This window comes from Panthera tigris, chromosome B3, assembly GCF_018350195.1.
Source record: "Panthera tigris isolate Pti1 chromosome B3, P.tigris_Pti1_mat1.1, whole genome shotgun sequence".
NCBI lineage: Eukaryota > Metazoa > Chordata > Mammalia > Carnivora > Felidae > Panthera > Panthera tigris.
In genome coordinates this window covers 2,370,537-2,388,581 of record NC_056665.1, presented here as the reverse complement: position 1 = coordinate 2,388,581, position 18,045 = coordinate 2,370,537, and the positions used below count along the sequence as shown (strand labels likewise).

The window sequence follows — 18,045 nt, the reverse complement described above, 5'->3', positions numbered from 1 at the left end:
AGCCCCTTGTAAGATAATGCTCATAACCTCACTCACAGGATTGTGTTAGAAAATCCAGTGAGGGGCGCCTGGGGGGCTCCGTCGGTTGAGCGTCCGACTCCGGCTCGGGTCACGATCTCGCGGCGCGTGGGTTCGAGCCCCGCATTGGGCTCTGTGCCGACGGCTCGGAGCCTGGGGCCTGCTTCCCATTCTGTGTCTCCCTCTCTCTCTGCCCCGCCCCCGCTTGCGTTCTGTCTCTCTCTTTCTCAAAAGTAAACAGACACTTTAAAAATCTAAAAAAAAAAAAAAGGAGGAGGAGGAGGAGGCCTGGGGGGTCAAGAAGTGTTGGGTCACTGTCCGAGTTCCACGGCCAAAGAACCAGGCGCCCCCGGGGAAGTCCTGGGGCTTCCCAAGCCCTCAGTGTCCTCAGCCAGAAAACGGAGATGCTAACAGGGCTTTCGTGAGCATCAGAGGAGACATTGCTTGCAAAGCCCTCGGCCCAGGCCTGGCCTTGTGGTAGCTGCCTTCTTGCCTGATTCGATTTTGACTCTTCCCCAAGCACTTAGGGATCCTTCTGGCTCTGCCTCGTCCTCCTCCTGAACTCCCCCACCCTGACCCCACTCCAGGTTGCCACCCGGGACACGCGGCCTTCCTTCGGTGGCTGGGTCGTGCGGGTGGACGGTGGGAGGCCCGCCCGGCCTCTGAAAACCCACCGCCCCGCCCTGCACGCGGGCCTCCCGCACCGAGTGGCCCGCCTCGCTCGGTGTCCGGGCCCCCGCGGCCCGGCTCAGTCCGCCCAGAGACACGGAACGTGGATTTAGTGAATGTGCCTCTTACAGACACCGAGATACGTTAAACCGTCTTCGGTGCTCTTTGCGCTCTTCCGGGCAGGGCCGACAATTGAAAAGCCACCGAAATCCGGGCAGGGGTGCGGGGTGGAAAGCACTGTGATTTACTAGCCAGAAAGTCGGGCCGTTAGGAGAGAAGTCAGCACCGGAGAGGATTTCTCCTTTGTAGGGAGAGGACCGGTCGGGTCAGCATCTTGTGCTTCTGTCTTACTCACCGGTCTGCTGTGCTCCCGGGAGCGGGAGGGGGTGAGAGCCAGGGAGGAAAGACCCAGCGTGAGGAGACCCCCCTCCTCTGACCAGAGCGGAAGTAGCAACAGCCCTTTCCCCCCAGGCCACGTGCCAAAGTTACGTTAGGTGGGTTTGAAAACAAAACAAAAACAAAATCAAAAACGAACCATCTGATTTACTTGGGCTCGTCTGGGAACTCTGCAGCAACTGCCCGCGTCTATTCCGGAATGTTCTGGAAGCAACGCAAAAGACATTCGGGATGCCCCCACCACCCCCCCCACCTCTGCCTCGTCCCTCCCTTCAGGATTTCTCAGTTGTGGGGCAGAAATCGGCATGAATATATCCACCTGGGGGACACACGTGGCCTGGACGTGTCCTCCCCAAACTTCAAAGACGGCAGACGTCGGGAGGTGAGCAAGTCGGACTGGTGGTGCCCTCGGGATGGATGAGGGGCCCTTATAAAGGAGACCCAGAGGGCTCCCTCGGCCCCCCGCCATGTGCCCTGTGCAGACACAGAGAGAAGACCCCGTCCACGAACCAGGAAGCCGGTCCCCCACACACAGCAAATCTGCGGGCACCTGCATCTTGGACTCTCCAGCCTCCGTAACCACGAGAATGTGCTACTTAAGCCACCTCATCTGGGTTTTTATGACAGAGGCCTGAACCGACAAAAACATGACGTCAATGATTTGAATTTAACCGTCAGGTAAAACGAACTTCTAAATTGTTTTTGGTGTTTACTTATTTTTGAGAGAGAGAGAGAGTGATCACAAGTGGGCAGGGGCAGAGACAAGGAGACGCAGAATCGGAAGCAGGCTCCAGGCTCCGAGCTGTCAGCACAGAGCCCGACACGGGGCTCGAACCCCTGAACAATGGGATCATGACCTGAGCCGAGGTCCGACGCTCGACCGACTGAGCCACCCTAGAACTAACTTCTAAAAACATCACCCCAAAACCAAGTTGGCGAGCAGTTGCCCTGCGGTGGCCCACACGGGGTCCCCCCCCAAACCCCCACGGGTTCATCTCGACTCTCACACCCGCAGCCAGAACCCCCATCCCTATCTGCCTCCTTCCCTGGACGGGACGGCTCGTCAGGAGCCGGTGTCCATCCGGCAGCTTCTGTTGGCAATGGCCCTCGCTCACCTTGGCCTGGCCCTTCATCAGCACGATGTTGGAGATGACGGAAGCCTGGAGGCCCCCCGAGGGCTGTGCCAGCTGAGCTGTGCTGAGCGACCGGGTGGGTCTCGAGCTGCCCTGTGGGAAGGAAGGGGGTGGGGAGGCGTGAGCCGGGGGGAACAGCAGCACTCACCTCAGGGGGCAGGGAGGACCCCAACCCTCTCTCCGGGGGGCCCACGGCACCAGCCCCGAACTTGGTCGACGAGGCACGGTGGGAGTCTGGGGGGGCGGGGGGCTGCCTTCAGTGGTCCGGGGCTTTCAGCCTTCTCCCTGCAGCTGGAAGCTATGGAAGGCTTGTCCACACAGCAGGTGCAGACCACACAACAGACCACAGCGGCCGAGAACGACGCGTCCTAGAACCAGGGTCTCCAAGAATGCCCTCCCCAGACTGTGTCCAATTCAAGACACACGTACAGAGCACCCCCCTTGGTGCTCAGCATGGGGTGGTGGGCAAGGAACCTGAAGATTTTAAAATGCGGGGCATAAATCCCCGGGGAGGCAGACAAGCAACTTGCATAAGAGAAGCTGAGTGTGCCAAGGAGACGTGCACCCCGCGTGCCTCGGGAAGTCTCCCCCGCCCCCCACGGTAGGGAGGATATACAGCCCGGACCATCCATCAGACTCTGGGGCCCCGCCGCCTGGGTTCCTTTCCTGGCTGGTGACCTTGAGGAAGTGACTCAACCACTCTGTGCCTGTTGCCTCTTCTGTAAAATCACCTGAGCCGTCAAGGTGCTGCGGACAGAGGCGCCGGGTGGTCCTGGGGGCAGCCTGAGTCCCTGCCGTGCAGGGCCCGGGGCTCGGGGACACAGCAGGAGGGGACGGACACTGCTGGGCTCCCGGCCCGCACCCCGCGCCCGACGTGGGAAGGACGCGCGGTGTGGGGCCCACGGGGCTTGGCTCGAATTCCACCTGGTCCCTTAGCTTCTGAGACGTGTGAACTCAGGCAGCCCCTCGCCTTGGCCAGCCGCCAAGTTTCGTCAGCGTAAAACGGGGCCGACGCTACCTTGGTTTCTAAGCCTGTCTTATGAATTAGAGGCACAGGGTGCAAGGCAGGTCCCGACACCACGGGGCTAAGAGCGCGGGTGTTGGCGTCCTGGAGGTCTGACCCTGAGCCCCCGGGCTGCCTGCCCTGGTCGATGCCCCCTGGCACGCGTGCCCTAACCTGTCCCGGGATGGCTCCTCACCCACCCCCTGGAGCCCCGGTGCGGAGGGAGTAAAGGGTCCACAGAAGGCCTCAGCTTCCGCTCACGTGGATCGTCAGCTCCCAGCAGCACAGACGGGCAGTGGCCCCAAGGGCCGGCTCGCGGGGCGCTCCGCGGTCACCGTTCCCGGTGAGGGTCTTTCTGTGCCCGGAGCTGCCCGCTCCCACCAGCCAGCCCCTCTCCTCGGTAGTGCCGGGACAGGGACAGGACCCCACCGGCTGGCCTCCGCAGCCACGGCCAAGCCCGGGCCCCTCCCGCGTCCCCTTCCCCGGCTCCCTCCCCTGGTTCTTACCGAAGACTTTCCCGCCGGGCAGTCCAGCTGCTGAGAGAGGGACTTCCGGCTGCCACACAGGGGATAAGGCTGCCTGTCCGTGCAGGCCGCAGAGCTCTTTATCATGCGAAAGTCGATCTCCCCTGTGCAATAGGGATTAACACCTAAACCCCGGGGAGGAGGAAAGGAAGAAGATGTCTGTGCTCTCGAAGCACAAAGGTCAGCGGAGAACACCCTTGGGTCCACCCCAAAGCCTTGGCCTCCCCAGCCCCACCGGCAGGGCGGCCCCAAGGCCCTTCTCGATCCCCCTGTGAGTTCAGATCAGCATGGACGCAGGCCCCGAGGTCGGGACAGAGCGGGTTCCCGGAAGCACGGGCTGGTCTGAAAATGACGAGTGGGCGTGCTCCAGCCACAAGGACATCGACGAAGGTCAGCATCTCAAGTCGATGGGGAGGTGGGGGGTGCTGAACGCAGTCAGACATACAGCCATCGATTGAGTTCGTTGACAATGCGGTGACGAGAGCCAATGCAAAAGCCAAAATAACTTTTGATAACATGAGTTTGTAATTAACGGTGAAGTTGAAATATGGAATGGAAAAATCAGCGGGGAGGCAGACTAAGGGTAAGTAATTCCACTTTTCCGGGGGAGGTCGGGGAGGGGGGCGACTTGGAAAATGCCGTCTCAAATATTCATCAATTAATGACACCCAAATGATTAGCTAATTGATCTTGTGTTAAGGAAACCAGAAGTGGAGCTGGAAATTGAACACATCTCCCAAATCACTGCAAAACTCGAACACACACCCCCAGCAAGAGGCAGGGAACAAGGAAGTGACGAGTGACCAAATAACAAAGCGTAGAAAGCAGGTGAGCGAACGCAAACGTTATCCGTGAAACCAGCACCGATGGCGGGGCATCTCTCTCCAAAAACGTTGCCCCCGTTTGCTTTCGAGATCTTACCGCGTATTCTTTGCAGGACATAAAACAAACGAACAGTGAAATGAAAGGCAGGCAGAGACTGGTCACCCATAAGCGGTGCTGGAACCAAGCAGCCACTTCAAATAGCATTTGTCTCGGGGCCCCTCGGGGGCTCAGCGGGTTAAGCGTCTGACTCTTGATTTCAGCTCAGGTCATGATCCCAGGGTCTGTGGGATCGAGCCCCATGTCGGGCTCTGCCTGTGCTCACAGCGTGGCACCTGCTTGGGGTTTTCTCTCTCCCTCCCTCTCTCTGTCCCTCCCCCTCTGGCACATGCCCTCTCTCTCAAAAGAAAAAAGAGAAAAAAGCTTTCATCTAGATTCTTGCTTCACGTCAAACAACAAACATTACTGATGGGTATAGTAGGCTTTAAAAAAAAAAAAAAAGCATATCGTTTAAAAATGAGAAGGAAATACGGCCCAATATTTAGTAGTGATTTTAATAGTTCTCTGGACGTGGAAGAAACTTTTACATGATTAGGAAGGAAAGAAATATATAGATGTGATTATATAAAGGTGTCCTTATCTTTTTTTAAATTTTTTAACATTTATTCATTTTTGAGAGAGAGAGGGAGGGAGCATGAGCAGGGGAGGAACAGAGAGAGAGGGAGACACAGAATCAGAAGCAGGCCCCAGGCTCTGAGCTGTCAGCACAGAGCCCGACGTGGGGGCTCGAACTCACGGACCGCGAGTTCACGACCTGAGCCAAAGTCGGACGCTTAACTGACTGAGCCTCCCAGGGGTCCCCCAGAGGCTCCTTATAAACTAATGATATTACTGATCACACCAATAAAAAAAAAAACCAGGTAAACTCCCCAAAAGCAAAGGAATGAACCAAGAGACGCTTAGAGTCGGCTGTGTGGAGGGACTCCTTCCACCTGCTCTCGGGGCCAGAGCACCGGGCAGGTCAGGCGCCAGCTGAGGCGGAGGGAGGGGGAAGAAACACTCGGGAGCGTCTCCTCCGCCTCCAGTCCCCTGGTGGCGCTCCTCGAGGACTGGGCTCCCCCAGCAACCTCAGGGCCAGGGGCAGGGAGCAAGCAGGGCTGGGCTCGTGGGCATGCGGCCTGTGAAGTCAGCCACGCAGACCCCCAAACGTAGAGGGAGCCTTGGCTTGATTTCTAACGCATCCATTTTGAAATTCTTAATATTTGAACAGGGGCCCCACGCTTCCATTTTGCACCGATCCCCACAAATTGGGTGGCCCTTCCTGGGTGAGAAGTGGGCTAGAAAAAAAGCAGAGGAAGCAGGAAAAATCTGCAGAGAAATATACATTTTTAAATTTTAACACAGTGTGGGCTGTGATTGAAGAAACAGGTGCTCGTACACATGACTGGAGTATCGGCTACTTAAAGCTGGCAGCACAGATCAAAATCTAAGGTGCGTTTTCCTTTCGAAACTCCGTTTCTAAGAAATTATTCTAGGGGGCGCCTGGGTGGCTCATTCGGTTAGGCGGCCGACTTCGCCTCAGGTCATGATCTCGCGGTCTCTGAATTCGAGCCCCGCGTTGGGCTCTGTGCTGACAGCTCAGAGCCTGGAGCCTGTTTCAGATTCTGTGTCTCCCTCTCTCTGACCCTCCCCTGTTCATGCTCTGTCTCTCCCTCTCAGAAATAAATTTTTAAAAAGTTTTAAAAAAATAAAAAAAATTAAAAAAAAAGAAATTATTCTAAAGGAGGCAATAAGCAAAAATGTATGATTAAAAACAGTGTAAGTAGCAGTCCAAAAATAGGAAATGAGCTTGGGGAACAACGTTTTAGATGGTGCATCCTGCGGCAGAATTATATGAGAGAGAGTTTAAGGCACTTGCCCAAGGTCACATAGATAATGAGCTCTGGGAGCAAGTGTGAGCTCCAAACCCTACGCGCGTCCACTGCCCTCTGTGTTTCCCTCAGAAAATCATCACAGATGCAAACAAAATTTGAAGTACAGACTCAGCGATGCTGATAATCTTGGTGGAAAACTGAGAATAACTTAGCTGTCTAACGGTAGGGAGTTAGTTACCTAGATCGGGTACATCCGTACAATGAAATACGAGGCACCCACTGAACATGGTGCGTAGGAAAGAATTTCCAGGGACTCGAAGTCACGTCGTGCTGTGCGTGAGCACGCGTGTGCGTAGTCTATAGGCATACGCGGGCACCAAAGGGAAATAACGAAAATGTTAACATCGATTATCTCTAATGGCGGCGTTTGGTGTGGCTTTCGTTTCTTCATGCCCTTCTGCGTTCTTCAAACGTCCTCACTTTGGATTACGGCTATTCCATTTATAGCAACCAAGAATCATGGCGGCCACCAGCCTCAACTCCCCTCTTGTGACAGATGAGGTGATGGAGGCCCCGGGAGAGCAAGGAGCCTTCCTGAAATCGAGGAGCCCATCAGAAGACAGAGTGGGAGGAAACCCTTTGTGTTTTATCCCCTATAATGGGTCTCCCCAACACGGCGCTGGAGTCCAACTAGAGTCGGAAGTGTCGAAACCATAGAGAGCTCCCCCCACCCCCGCCCCACCACCACCTCTGGCTGGCCAGGATGTGCACGCGCAGTGACAGGTGGTCACAGAGAGGCAAGCCGACCGCAGCCGGGTTTACCCCAACCGGACTAGCAGACACCTGCCCTTCTCCAGATCTCCCCACGTCACTCATATTCCTGGTCCTCAGCGACAGCGAGGCTCCGCTCCTGAGGACAGTTCGATGACGCACTTACTGGTCGAGTTGCTGCGTGTCCTTTGGTGACAGGCTTTGGGAAGCTGGCAGTTACTACTCTGCGGTTCTACTCTCCCAGACTTTTCTCGAGAAGTTGTGGAAGCTTCCTGCAAAACAGTTCCCATTGTTTATTCAGCGAGTTCGCCAGGAACAGAAAAAGGTGCACAGAACACCGAGGTTTTGACACTGACCATATGGACGGACTTGTGGGGTTGTCTGTCTCCCCCGGTAAATTATAGGGTCTATGATGGCAGACGTACAGACTCATTGCCACCCATTCATCCATAGCTTCACCCATCACTTAATAAAAATTGAATGATAGATATACCGCATAGGTACTGGACAAAGGCAACCGATGTCTAAACACCATGTCAGCCATTACGTGTCCTTTCTTTGTCAAGTGGTGGGGAAACAGGTGTGAACGAGCCAGACAGGACATGGATCCCAGGGCAGTGCTGTCCTCGTGAAGGAAAAACAATGGGAAATAAACAAACGAGAGTGACAGATCGTTACAGAGAAGGGCAAAGGTGGTAGAAGAGAGAACTCAAGAGAGACCCAAATGGGGAGCCTAGAAGGTGGTTTCAGAGAAGAGCTCAGGTCAGATCCTGTCGAATCCCGTCCAATGAATGTTACAGGAATAGGTTTTGAAATATGGAACCATCCATGCATTCTTGAGAGTATTATGATTTTCCTATATTGCTGATTTCCATCTCCGAAGATTTAACTGAGGGCTTTTAAAATCAACATTCTCAAGTTAAATTCGGTTATGGCTCTTGCCATATTGGTCACAGTTTCCATGCTCCTTTCTCATGCTAATAATTTGGAGACCCTGTCAGCGCCTGGCTAATGTCGCGTGTCCGGTGTGTGCGTGGGCTTCCAGCACCTGGCGCATTTCCCAGGGTGGAAGGAACACCTACTGTTGCCTCTCGCTTTGGACCCGGCGACCCAGCCTCCCCTCCGGCCCCTGGCACCGTGAGCTGGCGGGCTCTGGGGATCGGCCCCACTCACTTTCCAGGTGTTTTCCTCCCACGTGGTCAGCGGCAGGCTAATGAGCCCTTCCCCGATCCAGTGCCACCTGCTCTCCGTCATGCAGAAAGTTCTCATGGGTTCCAGAACACGGTGGGCCCCTTTCCGTGGCTTCCTGTTCTGACATGCATCTCTCCCTGTTTGTATGTATATTCTCTGAATTGGGGTACAAATTTCCAAGAGGTGGGGAAGTTAATAAAATGTACCCTGCAGCCCTTTGGAGCCAGAAGTCCACTCCCGGCCTTTTTGATGTTTAAAATTGAATTCGGTTCTCACCCAAGTTGGATCCTGTAAGGGACCGCCTACCAGTTCCCTGTTGTTTCTTGTACCCATCAGTGTTTAATGCCAGACCTCCTCTCCGTAGCTTTCTTTTTCAGCAGCAGGTGGTGCTATACGAACCCAAACAAAACTGCCTTCTGTAATGAGGCTCCCCTGAGAATTTTCCGAAGGAGACAGAGCACCGCTTCTATGGGAGGTGGCTCGTGCATTCGAAGTTTTGAGACGCTATATTTCTAGGACTTAGCATCATGGTCTGTTCTTTGAATCAACTGCTTCATGCGATAGAATGTTCTAAAGAATATTTCTTAATTACAAGAGTCCCTGAGGCTTCATCCTAATTCTAATATCAAGACTCCCTTCCTACATTATCCCCCCTTCTCCATGCTCCTCAGTGAGACTATGGAAGTAAATAATAAAATGTGACTTCAGTAGCTCTCTTGGCTTCACTGAATGTAGAGAAGCCTAGTAAAACAGCCGATATGTCTCCTTGTCCAAAGTGAAGCCGTATTTGCAAAGTACCTTTGAAATGTGGGTTCCCCCCCAAATTTCTAATAAAATGGAGATAAGTAAGTAAGTGAGGTATATACAAACACGAATCCTAATCGTCTTTAAAAATAATGTTTATATAGATTGGAAGAACAAGCATTGTTAAAATGCTTATCCTCCCCAAAGCAATCTACATATTTAATGCATCCTTATCAAAATACCAACAGCATTCTTCACAGATCTAGAACAAACAGACCTAAAATTCGTATAGCACCAGAAAAAACCCTGAATAGCCAAAGCAATCCTGAAAAAGAAAACTGAAGCTGGAGACCTCACAATCCCAGACTTCAGGCTGTATTACAAAGCTGTAATCATCAAGACAGTGTGGTCTTGGCATGAAAACAGACATAGAGATCAATGAAACAGAACAGAAAACCCAGAACGGGGTCCACAACTATATGGTCAATTAATCTTTGACAAAGCGGGAAAGAGTATCCAACGGAAAAAAGAGTTTTCTCAACAAATGGCGTTGGGGAAACTGGACGGCGGCATGCAGAAAAATGAGCCTGGACCGCTTTCTTACACCAGACACAAAAATCACCCGAAAATGGATGAAAGACCTAAACGTAAGGAAGCCATCAAAATCCTAGAGTCCTAGAGGAGAAGCTCTGCCTCCCCCGACCAGAGCTGTCTCAGACGTAGGTGGCAGGCGGTCGATCCCTTGCCGTGGCTCTGCCACGGAGCCAGGCTCTGAACTAGCTGGAGGTTCTCACAACTTGCATCTACCCAAGCACCTGCCAAGCTCCCCGAAGTTGTGTGAACTTGATGTGTTTCTCTCTGGCGCAGCTGTGGGAGTAGCTGACTCACTGGACGGCTACTGTGGGGAAGAATGGAAATGTGCTTCCATGAACAGAAGGTGACGCCCAAGAGACAATTTTCTATCAGACGTGTCAACAAACCACCAACAACCAAAAACAGAAACGACACGGCCCCTAAAATTCCCCCAAGCAGAGGCAGTGCATAAGTCCTGCGGACTTTCTACCTCCTGGATACCAACAGGGATCCAGCACTCATCCACACTCTGGGATTATTCCAAGGTTTTGTTCATTTTTTTCATCTGTATAACTGTGAGCTTAGTGGTTTCTTGAACAGAAATGCACTGTGGGAGAGAGTGGGTAGAGCGTATTACTCTGGGCTTGTCGTCTAATTGTTTGGACTCAGTTTCCCCCTTTGTAAGCCAAGGAGGTCAACTCAACAGCCTCCATAATCGCTTTCAGCTCCGTGCTTTTGAACGCAACTGATGGTTATGTTTAAAGATCTAAAGGGCTACTGTCCTCTCAGAAGTGATCACATGTTAGAAGATCGCTCACAAGAACAAAATATCTTTCCTTGGCTCCCAGGGGCGCCTGGTCACTCTTGGGCAAGGATGTCCTGGGTGGAGTGGTTTCTCATCAAAGGAGTCTCTGTGGGATCCCCATGAACATTTGCTCAGTACGGCGCCCTTCCAACACACAGAACAGAGCCCTTTTGTTCCTGCTCCCAAGGTGGGCCTCCCCTTGGAGCTGAGGACTTGTCACTGAGGTCAGGGGCTAGCAGAGACATCTCAGACACATTTCCCCTTGTTCCTATCAGAGACGGCAGCATCGAGCAGCAGCTCTGTGGGTAGCGTGCCCATCGTCAGCTGGCCTACAGTCTCTACGTTGACCAGTCCCACTGGCGCCTGAGTGCGGAATGAGGTAGACTGGCAGCTACCCGTCTTTGAGGTATTTTTCCCAACAATGAAGATCAGCCGTGTAACTTCAAGAGTTAAGCAGCCAACCCTCAAATATGGAAATACCCCACGACCCCCAGAAAGTAAACCCAGGATGAATTTGCAGAGTTCTGGGGCACTGTGTCCCATAAAGCGAGATTATTCTGGAGACGAAACTCCTCCCCAGGGGCTAGAAGGGTCCGTTGCTCTCTTAGGGTCACTGATCTTGTCTGTAGATCCCTGATTGCTGGCAGAAGGTTCATGCTTCTGGAGTTTTCTGACTGCCTCCCACATAAATATGAGCCTTTCCATTTTTTCTTTGAACTGAAACACCATAGTGGTTCCAGTCTAAGGCAACCGCAAAATATAACCCTACTGTCCTCCAGATCTGAGGCTTGCTTCCGGTGGTTGGCCTGATGACAATTCAGCAACACGCTTTGATCTGTAAGTCACAAGGATGAGCAACTAGGCCGGGCAGAGCAGTTCTGGGATGGTCGTGTGGGATGCTGAGGTCACACACCTCCTGACAGGGAGAGGAAGGGTAGGAGCCAAAAGCCTAGGGGTCCTTCTCAAGCCCTCCTGCCCCTGTGACCTCAGTCACCTGTATTTCTACCTTTCCAAACACCCCAACATGCCCATTCTTGTTGGCTATGCCCCAGTTCAGAATACACCCCCTACATTGGAATATACAAAGCCCTAGGGACTAGAAAGGGTATTTTTGAAGAATATTTTTAACAAATGGGGGCATCTGAGTGGCTCGGTCAGTTAAGCATCTGACTCCCTCTCAGCTCAGGTCATGATCTACTGGGTGCGTGGGATTGAGCCCCATGGTGGGCTCTTCACTGATGGCACAGTCTACTTAGGATTCTCTCTCTTCCTCTCTCTCTCTCCCCCCCTCCATCCCTCCAACGCTTTCTCTCTCTCTCTCTCTCTCTCTCTAATCTATCCATCTCATCTCAAAAAAAACTTTAAAAAATTTTTTTAAAGAATATTTTTAACAAATAGCTCTGGGACAACTGGATATCTACATGAAAAAGAATGAAGCTGGACCCCTTTCTTAAAACACACACAAAACTAACTCCAAATGGACCATAGACGTATGTATGAGCTGCAACTAAAAAAACCTCTTAGAAGAAAACACAGATCCTTATGACCCTGGGTTAGGAAAACACTTCTTAGATATGAACCAAAAGTGAAAGTGACAAAAAAAAATGTAGAAAATTGGCTTCCTTGGAATTACAAAATTTGTGCTTCAAAAGACACCGTCAAAGAAGTGAAAAGACAACCCACAGAATTGGAGGAAATATTTGCAACTCATACGTATGATAAGGGACTTGTATCAAGCATATATAAAGAACTCCTACAACTCAATAATAGAGAGACAAATAATTTCAATTGTTTAAGTGGAAAAAGGATCTGAATAGATATCTTCCCAAAGAAGTTACACAAGAAGCATCTGAAAATATATTCAACATCATTACCTATCAAGAAAATGCAAATCAAAACCACAGTGAGGAGGTGCTGATTCAAGCTGGCAACTAGAAGGATCCTGAACTCACTTCCCCCAACAGACACGTGAAATCTACTGCCACATGTGGACCAAAAACAAAAACCTAAAAACTGGCAGACAGACCACTTTACATCTGACAAATGGGGGGGGGGCGGGGGTAGGAAAGTCTGAAACACAGTCCCATAAACCCACTCATGAGGGGGCGACCCACAATCAGGAGGCGGCCCAAAACTTTGAGCTTCCCACTGAGGAGTGAAGAGCTTATACCCGCCACATCGGACACCACAACTTTTAAGGCTCCTGAGAGATAAGCCTTCAAAACACCTGGTTTTGAAGAGCCCTGGGGTTCGTGCCCCCTGGACCCCTGGGGTTGTGGTGAGCTGAGGACCAGCTGCCATCAGGCTGGCGCACGCCCATCACCCCAAGGCCCAGACTTTATGCGAAAGACACTCATTTTTTTATTTTAAAGTGTTGGTCTGAGGGCCAGGGGTCTGTGGGAGTCCAATCAGGGGACAGAACTGGTGGGCACCCTCTTCCCATCCCATCTGCCGGCGGGCACTATTTTTCCTTCTTCTTTCTCTCTTTTCTCTTTTCTTTTCCTTCTTTTTTTCTTCTCCGTTTTCCCTTTTCAGCAGGTGTCACCTCTGTGCTCCCTCTGTGCAGAGAGAGGGAGAGACAGAGAACCCCAAACAGGCTCCACGCTGTCAGCATAGAGCCCGACATGGGGCTTGAACTCACGAAACCTCGAGATCATGACCTGAGCCTAAACCTAGATGCTTAACCGACTGAGCCACCCAGGCGCCCCAAAAGTACATTTTAATTGGGCGAATTGTATGGTGTGTGAGTTATATCTTAATAAAACCATTTTCAAAGGACTGTTCATTTATTCATTCGTAATATCCCTGTCCTCCACGGCTCCTCCTGCCGGCGTGATGTTGTAAATATGCAAACGCTATTCATGAGGCTGACTGAATGTCTGGTGGGTCTGCCTCTGACGGGGTCAAGGTCAAATGTGAGCTCCCCGGCGCCTCGTCCTTGCCCCCAGTGAGCCACACTCCCTGCCGTGGACCCGCTGCGTCCTGTCCCATCTTGCTGCTGCTTATCCTTGCTCCTGGTCCCTTTTCAAGAGTAAGTTTAGGCGTCATGCCTCCGTAGTGACGTCTCCGTGCAAAGCAGCTGCCTCCTGAGCAAAGCCAGGACTCTCTCTGCGAAGCAGACCCAAGGGAGTCTTCAAAGCAGGAAGGCACTGAGGTGGTTGTCGGCCATTGTTTTAACGCCTGGGAGGACGGCCCTTCATCGCATACCTGTTTCACACGATAACACTATGTTGTCTAGTTAACAAGTGATGCCTCTTGCTAGTTTTGTAAGAGCTCTCCTAAATTTAAAAACTTTTCCCCTCCAAAAATTTGAATATTCTTCTCCCCAAACAGGGTTTATATTTCCTCTCACTTAATAGAAATGCCCTTCCGTAGAGTGTTGTCGTATCAGGTCTAGTGGGATGGTCAAAAGAATTAAATGAACTAATGTAAGCAAAGCACCTGCGTCGGTGACCAGCAAGCACCCCAATGTCCCAAACAGTCACCGAGCAGTGCCAATCTGTTTCCCAGATAGTCCTCCGTTCACATCCTCCTCTTCAGAGACTGGAAATACGCTACGGGAAATAACTGGAAAAAATGCACAAACACGCGTAGAGATATGTCCATCTCGCTGTCGGTGGGAGAAGGCGATGGTGAGGTGGCACCGAGGGTGTTTCGGCAGTAAACGATCACTTTGATCCTTCTGCTAAAAACAAGTCAAAGGGTTGGAGGGGATGGGAAACAGCAAATACCGGTGAAATAGCAAAGGAGTAAAAACACCTAGGGGCCACGCAGTGAACAGAGGCTGCCCCTCAAGTTTCCTGGCAGGTAAGCAGCCCAGAAGCCGGCTGAGGCCCTGCGATCATGTTATGAACCGGCTGAACTTGAACTTCACCTTCTAGAGCTTTATGGGATATCGGGAGCAGAAGGGAAGTCCCGGCTTCTTCTTAAGATGTGAAGCTTAATAGGACGCAGAGGGAGCTTCCCCCCCCCACACACATATTTACATCCTCAGTTAAAATGTAAACTGGAAATAAGTCCGTGCCCCCCTCGGGAACTGCATGAAAACTGCCAGTCTGGAAATGGCCGTGAACGGAAGAGGGGGAAGCCTTCCTCATTTGCTGGTGATTAACAATTACCAGACGGCCCTGGCAAGAGCTGGCAGCCCGAACTCGTACCACATGTGTGTCTTGAAAGAAACCTCTAGACCAGAATTTAGTTTAAAATGGTTCCAGGCTGGTGGTGCCCCAGCCACCTGGCAGGAACGAAATCGAAACTTCTCTGGAAGAATGAGCTTTAACTTAAGTCACAAAGATTCCCACCGAGACACGAACAAGATGTATAAGCTCTCAGAGAAAAAGGTAAAAAAGGTTAAAAATAAAAATAAAATAACATAAAATAACATAAAATAAAATAAAATACAATTACATATATATACATATATATCTATCTATATATACCTATATACCCATATATATATAGGTATATATACATATATACCTATATGTGTGTGTGTATATATATATATATACCTATATGTGTGTGTATATATATATATATATATAGGCAAATGGATGAATGAATGCATAACTAACTAAATAATACATACATACATAAAACACATACTAGAATAGGGGCACCTGGGTGGCTCAGTCGGTTAAGCATCCGACTTCCACTCAGGTCATGATCTCACAGTTCATAGGTTCAAGCCCCACGTCGGGCTCTGTGCTGACAGCTCCGAGCCTGGAGCCTGCTTTGGATTCTGTCTCTCTCTCTCTCTCTCTCTCTCTCTCTCTGTTCCTCCCCCACTTATGCTCTGTCTCTCTCAAAAATAAGTAAAAACATTAAAAAAAATTTTTTTAAACGCGTACTGGAATAGGCACCCTGAGAGAGAGCCAGAAGGAATAAGACACACAAAATCAAACCTAGAAAGACTTCACAGTGTGGGAAAAAACAGACACAGAAAGCAAAGTAAATACGTTTATATTTTCAAAGAAATAGACGAGACGATAGAACAACTTAAGGAGAGAGAAACCATGAAAATGTTCTCAGCAGACTTGAAAAAGTACCAAGAAACTTAAAGAAATAATAACATTATTGAGATTTGAAAGTAAATCGGTGGGCTGGACAGTGGATGTGATGGCACCAGAGAGGGGCAAGAGGACTGAAACACAGACCTGAAACAGATGTCCCGACGGCCACCAAAAGGGACCAGGAGCATCGAGGAGGGTTCAGACCATGGAGGAGGAGTGGGGAGCCTAGCATCTAATCCGCGTTCCAGGAGGACAGTCCCTCCCTGCACGTGAGCCTGGACGAGCCTCCTCCCGCCCCGAAGAAATCATCCGTCCACAGAGTCGTGAAACCCGACAATTCCCAAATAAGAGGAGTAAAAGAAAAAGCGTACTTAGCTCCTAGCTGAACCACCGAACGTGGAAACATAGAGCGGCTCTTTAAATCAGCCAGAGAGAAGACAGATGGTCTTTAAATGAGCAATGATTAAACCCGAAGCTCCTGTCTGGGGGGCAATTGTGAAATAATTAGTCCCACGTGGCAAGAGAAAGCGACCATCGGCGTAGACTCAGAGACCAGGAAGCAAATCTTTAAGAGTGAGTGAAATGAAGTTCTTCCGAAGAGAAAATCTGAGGGACTTTGCCACCAGTGTATCATCACCAGTGCAATTCCAGAGACGGGGGAGGGGGAGAGGGAGGTGAGGGGGAAGGGGGAGGGGAAGGGGGAGAGGGAGGTGAGGGGGAAGGGGGAGGGGAAGGGGGAGAGGGAGGTGAGGGGGAAGGGGGAGGGGAAGGGGGAGAGGGAGGTGAGGGGGAAGGGGGAGGGGAAGGGGGAGAGGGAGGTGAGGGGGAAGGGGGAGGGGAAGGGGGAGAGGGAGGTGAGGGGGAAGGGGGAGGGGAAGGGGGAGAGGGAGGTGAGGGGGAAGGGGGAGGGGAAGGGGGAGAGGGAGGTGAGGGGGAAGGGGGAGGGGAAGGGGGAGAGGGAGGTGAGGGGGAAGGGGAAGGGGAAAGGGGGAGGGAGGAGGGGGAGGAGGAGAAAGAGGGGGAGGGGGAAGGGGAAAGGGGTCATAGGGAGGAGGAGGTGAAGGAGGAGAGGAGAGACAGGGAGGAGAAGAAACTCCACGTTGGAGGCCTGTGATACAAAGAATGTCAATAAAAGAAAAACTGGATATTTGGATAAATCCAAACAAAAATGGCTGCGTGGAATAATAACCATACCTTGTGGTTTCACAAACGAAAGCAGAGCTAAGTTACCTGAAAATAATAGGATGTAAGCCGAGATGTTGGGATGAAAATATTCAGTGGTTTTTTGTACCGTTCGGAAGGTAAAAACGGATAAACTTAGCACTTCGAAAACCTGAATGTGCGTGCCAAATTTTCTGGGATAGTCATAAAATTACAGAAACAGGGTTATAAACAGAAACAATAGAGGAGAAGAAGAACGAGAAAATATAACCAACAAAAAAGGCAAGAAAGCAGAAGGAAAAAAAACAGGCAAAGTAGAAAAAATACTTAAAATGACATAATTTTACACGCATATGTGTGTGTAATTTAAGAGGCCCTATGATCCAGCTAAAAGAGGAGGATTGTCTGGGGCGCCTGGGTGGCTCAGTCGGTTGAGCATCCGGCTTTGACTCAGGTCATGATCTCAGGTGTCACGGGTTCGACCCCCGTGTCGGGCTCTGTGCTGACGGCTCAGAGCCTGGAGTTTCGGATTCTGTGTCTCCCCTCTCTGCCCCTCCCCTGCTCATGCTCTCTATCTCTCTCTCAAAAATAAATAAGCATTAAATTTTTTTTTTAAAAAAAGACAAGGATTGTCAAGATAGATGTCCTTTAAAAAATTTTTTTAATTCACTTTTAAATAAAAACTTAATTTTTTGGAGAAGTTTTAGGTTTACACCAAACTCGAGAGGGAAGTACAGAGATTGCCCACACACTCTCTGCCCCCACACGTGCACAGCCGCCCCCACCGTATGCACCTGCCGCCAGAGGGCATGCTTGTTACCAGGGATGAACCCGCGCTGACGCGTCATCATCGCGCAGAGCCCACAGTTCACCTCCGGTTCCTTCTTGATGGTGTACATTCTGTGGGTTTGGACAAATGCGCAATAACATGCCCCCATCGCTGCAACCTGATGCAGAGGATGTACGTCACTGCTTCTGTTGATCCGCTCATTTCTCCCTCCACCCGCCCCACCCCGGGCAAACACTGATCGTTCACTGTCTCCATAGTTTGTCTTTTCCAGAAAGCCATGTGGGCGGAATCGCATAGAGGTAACCTTTTCAGACTGGCTTCTTTCGCCTAATATTATACATTTAAAGTTCCTCCATGCGTGTTCGTGGCTCGGTGGCTGGTACATCTTCAGGGCCGGATAACATCGGTTGTCTGAATGGACCACAGTTTGTGTTTCCATTCCCCTCCTGAGGGACATCTCGGTGACTTCCAAGTTGGGGCGATTATGAACAAAGCTGCTGTGCCCATCCGTGCGCAGGTTTCCGTGTGGGCACGAGCGTTCGGCTCCTTTGTAAACGCC

The 18,045-nt window shown here is 51.0% G+C and overlaps 1 protein-coding gene across 1 annotated transcript in view; it reads right to left on the bottom strand.

Annotated features, from left to right (window-relative positions):
- IL16 (interleukin 16) overlaps window positions 1-18,045 on the bottom strand; it is a 70,601-nt gene that overhangs the window by 35,017 nt on the left and 17,539 nt on the right. Inside the window, exons 2-4 of the mRNA XM_042987907.1 lie at window positions 7,377-7,482; window positions 3,726-3,868; window positions 2,199-2,309 (exon numbers count right to left, since the gene is read on the bottom strand). Coding sequence (XP_042843841.1) covers window positions 2,199-2,309; window positions 3,726-3,868; window positions 7,377-7,482 — 360 coding nt within the window. The remainder of the gene's footprint in view (window positions 1-2,198; window positions 2,310-3,725; window positions 3,869-7,376; window positions 7,483-18,045) is intronic.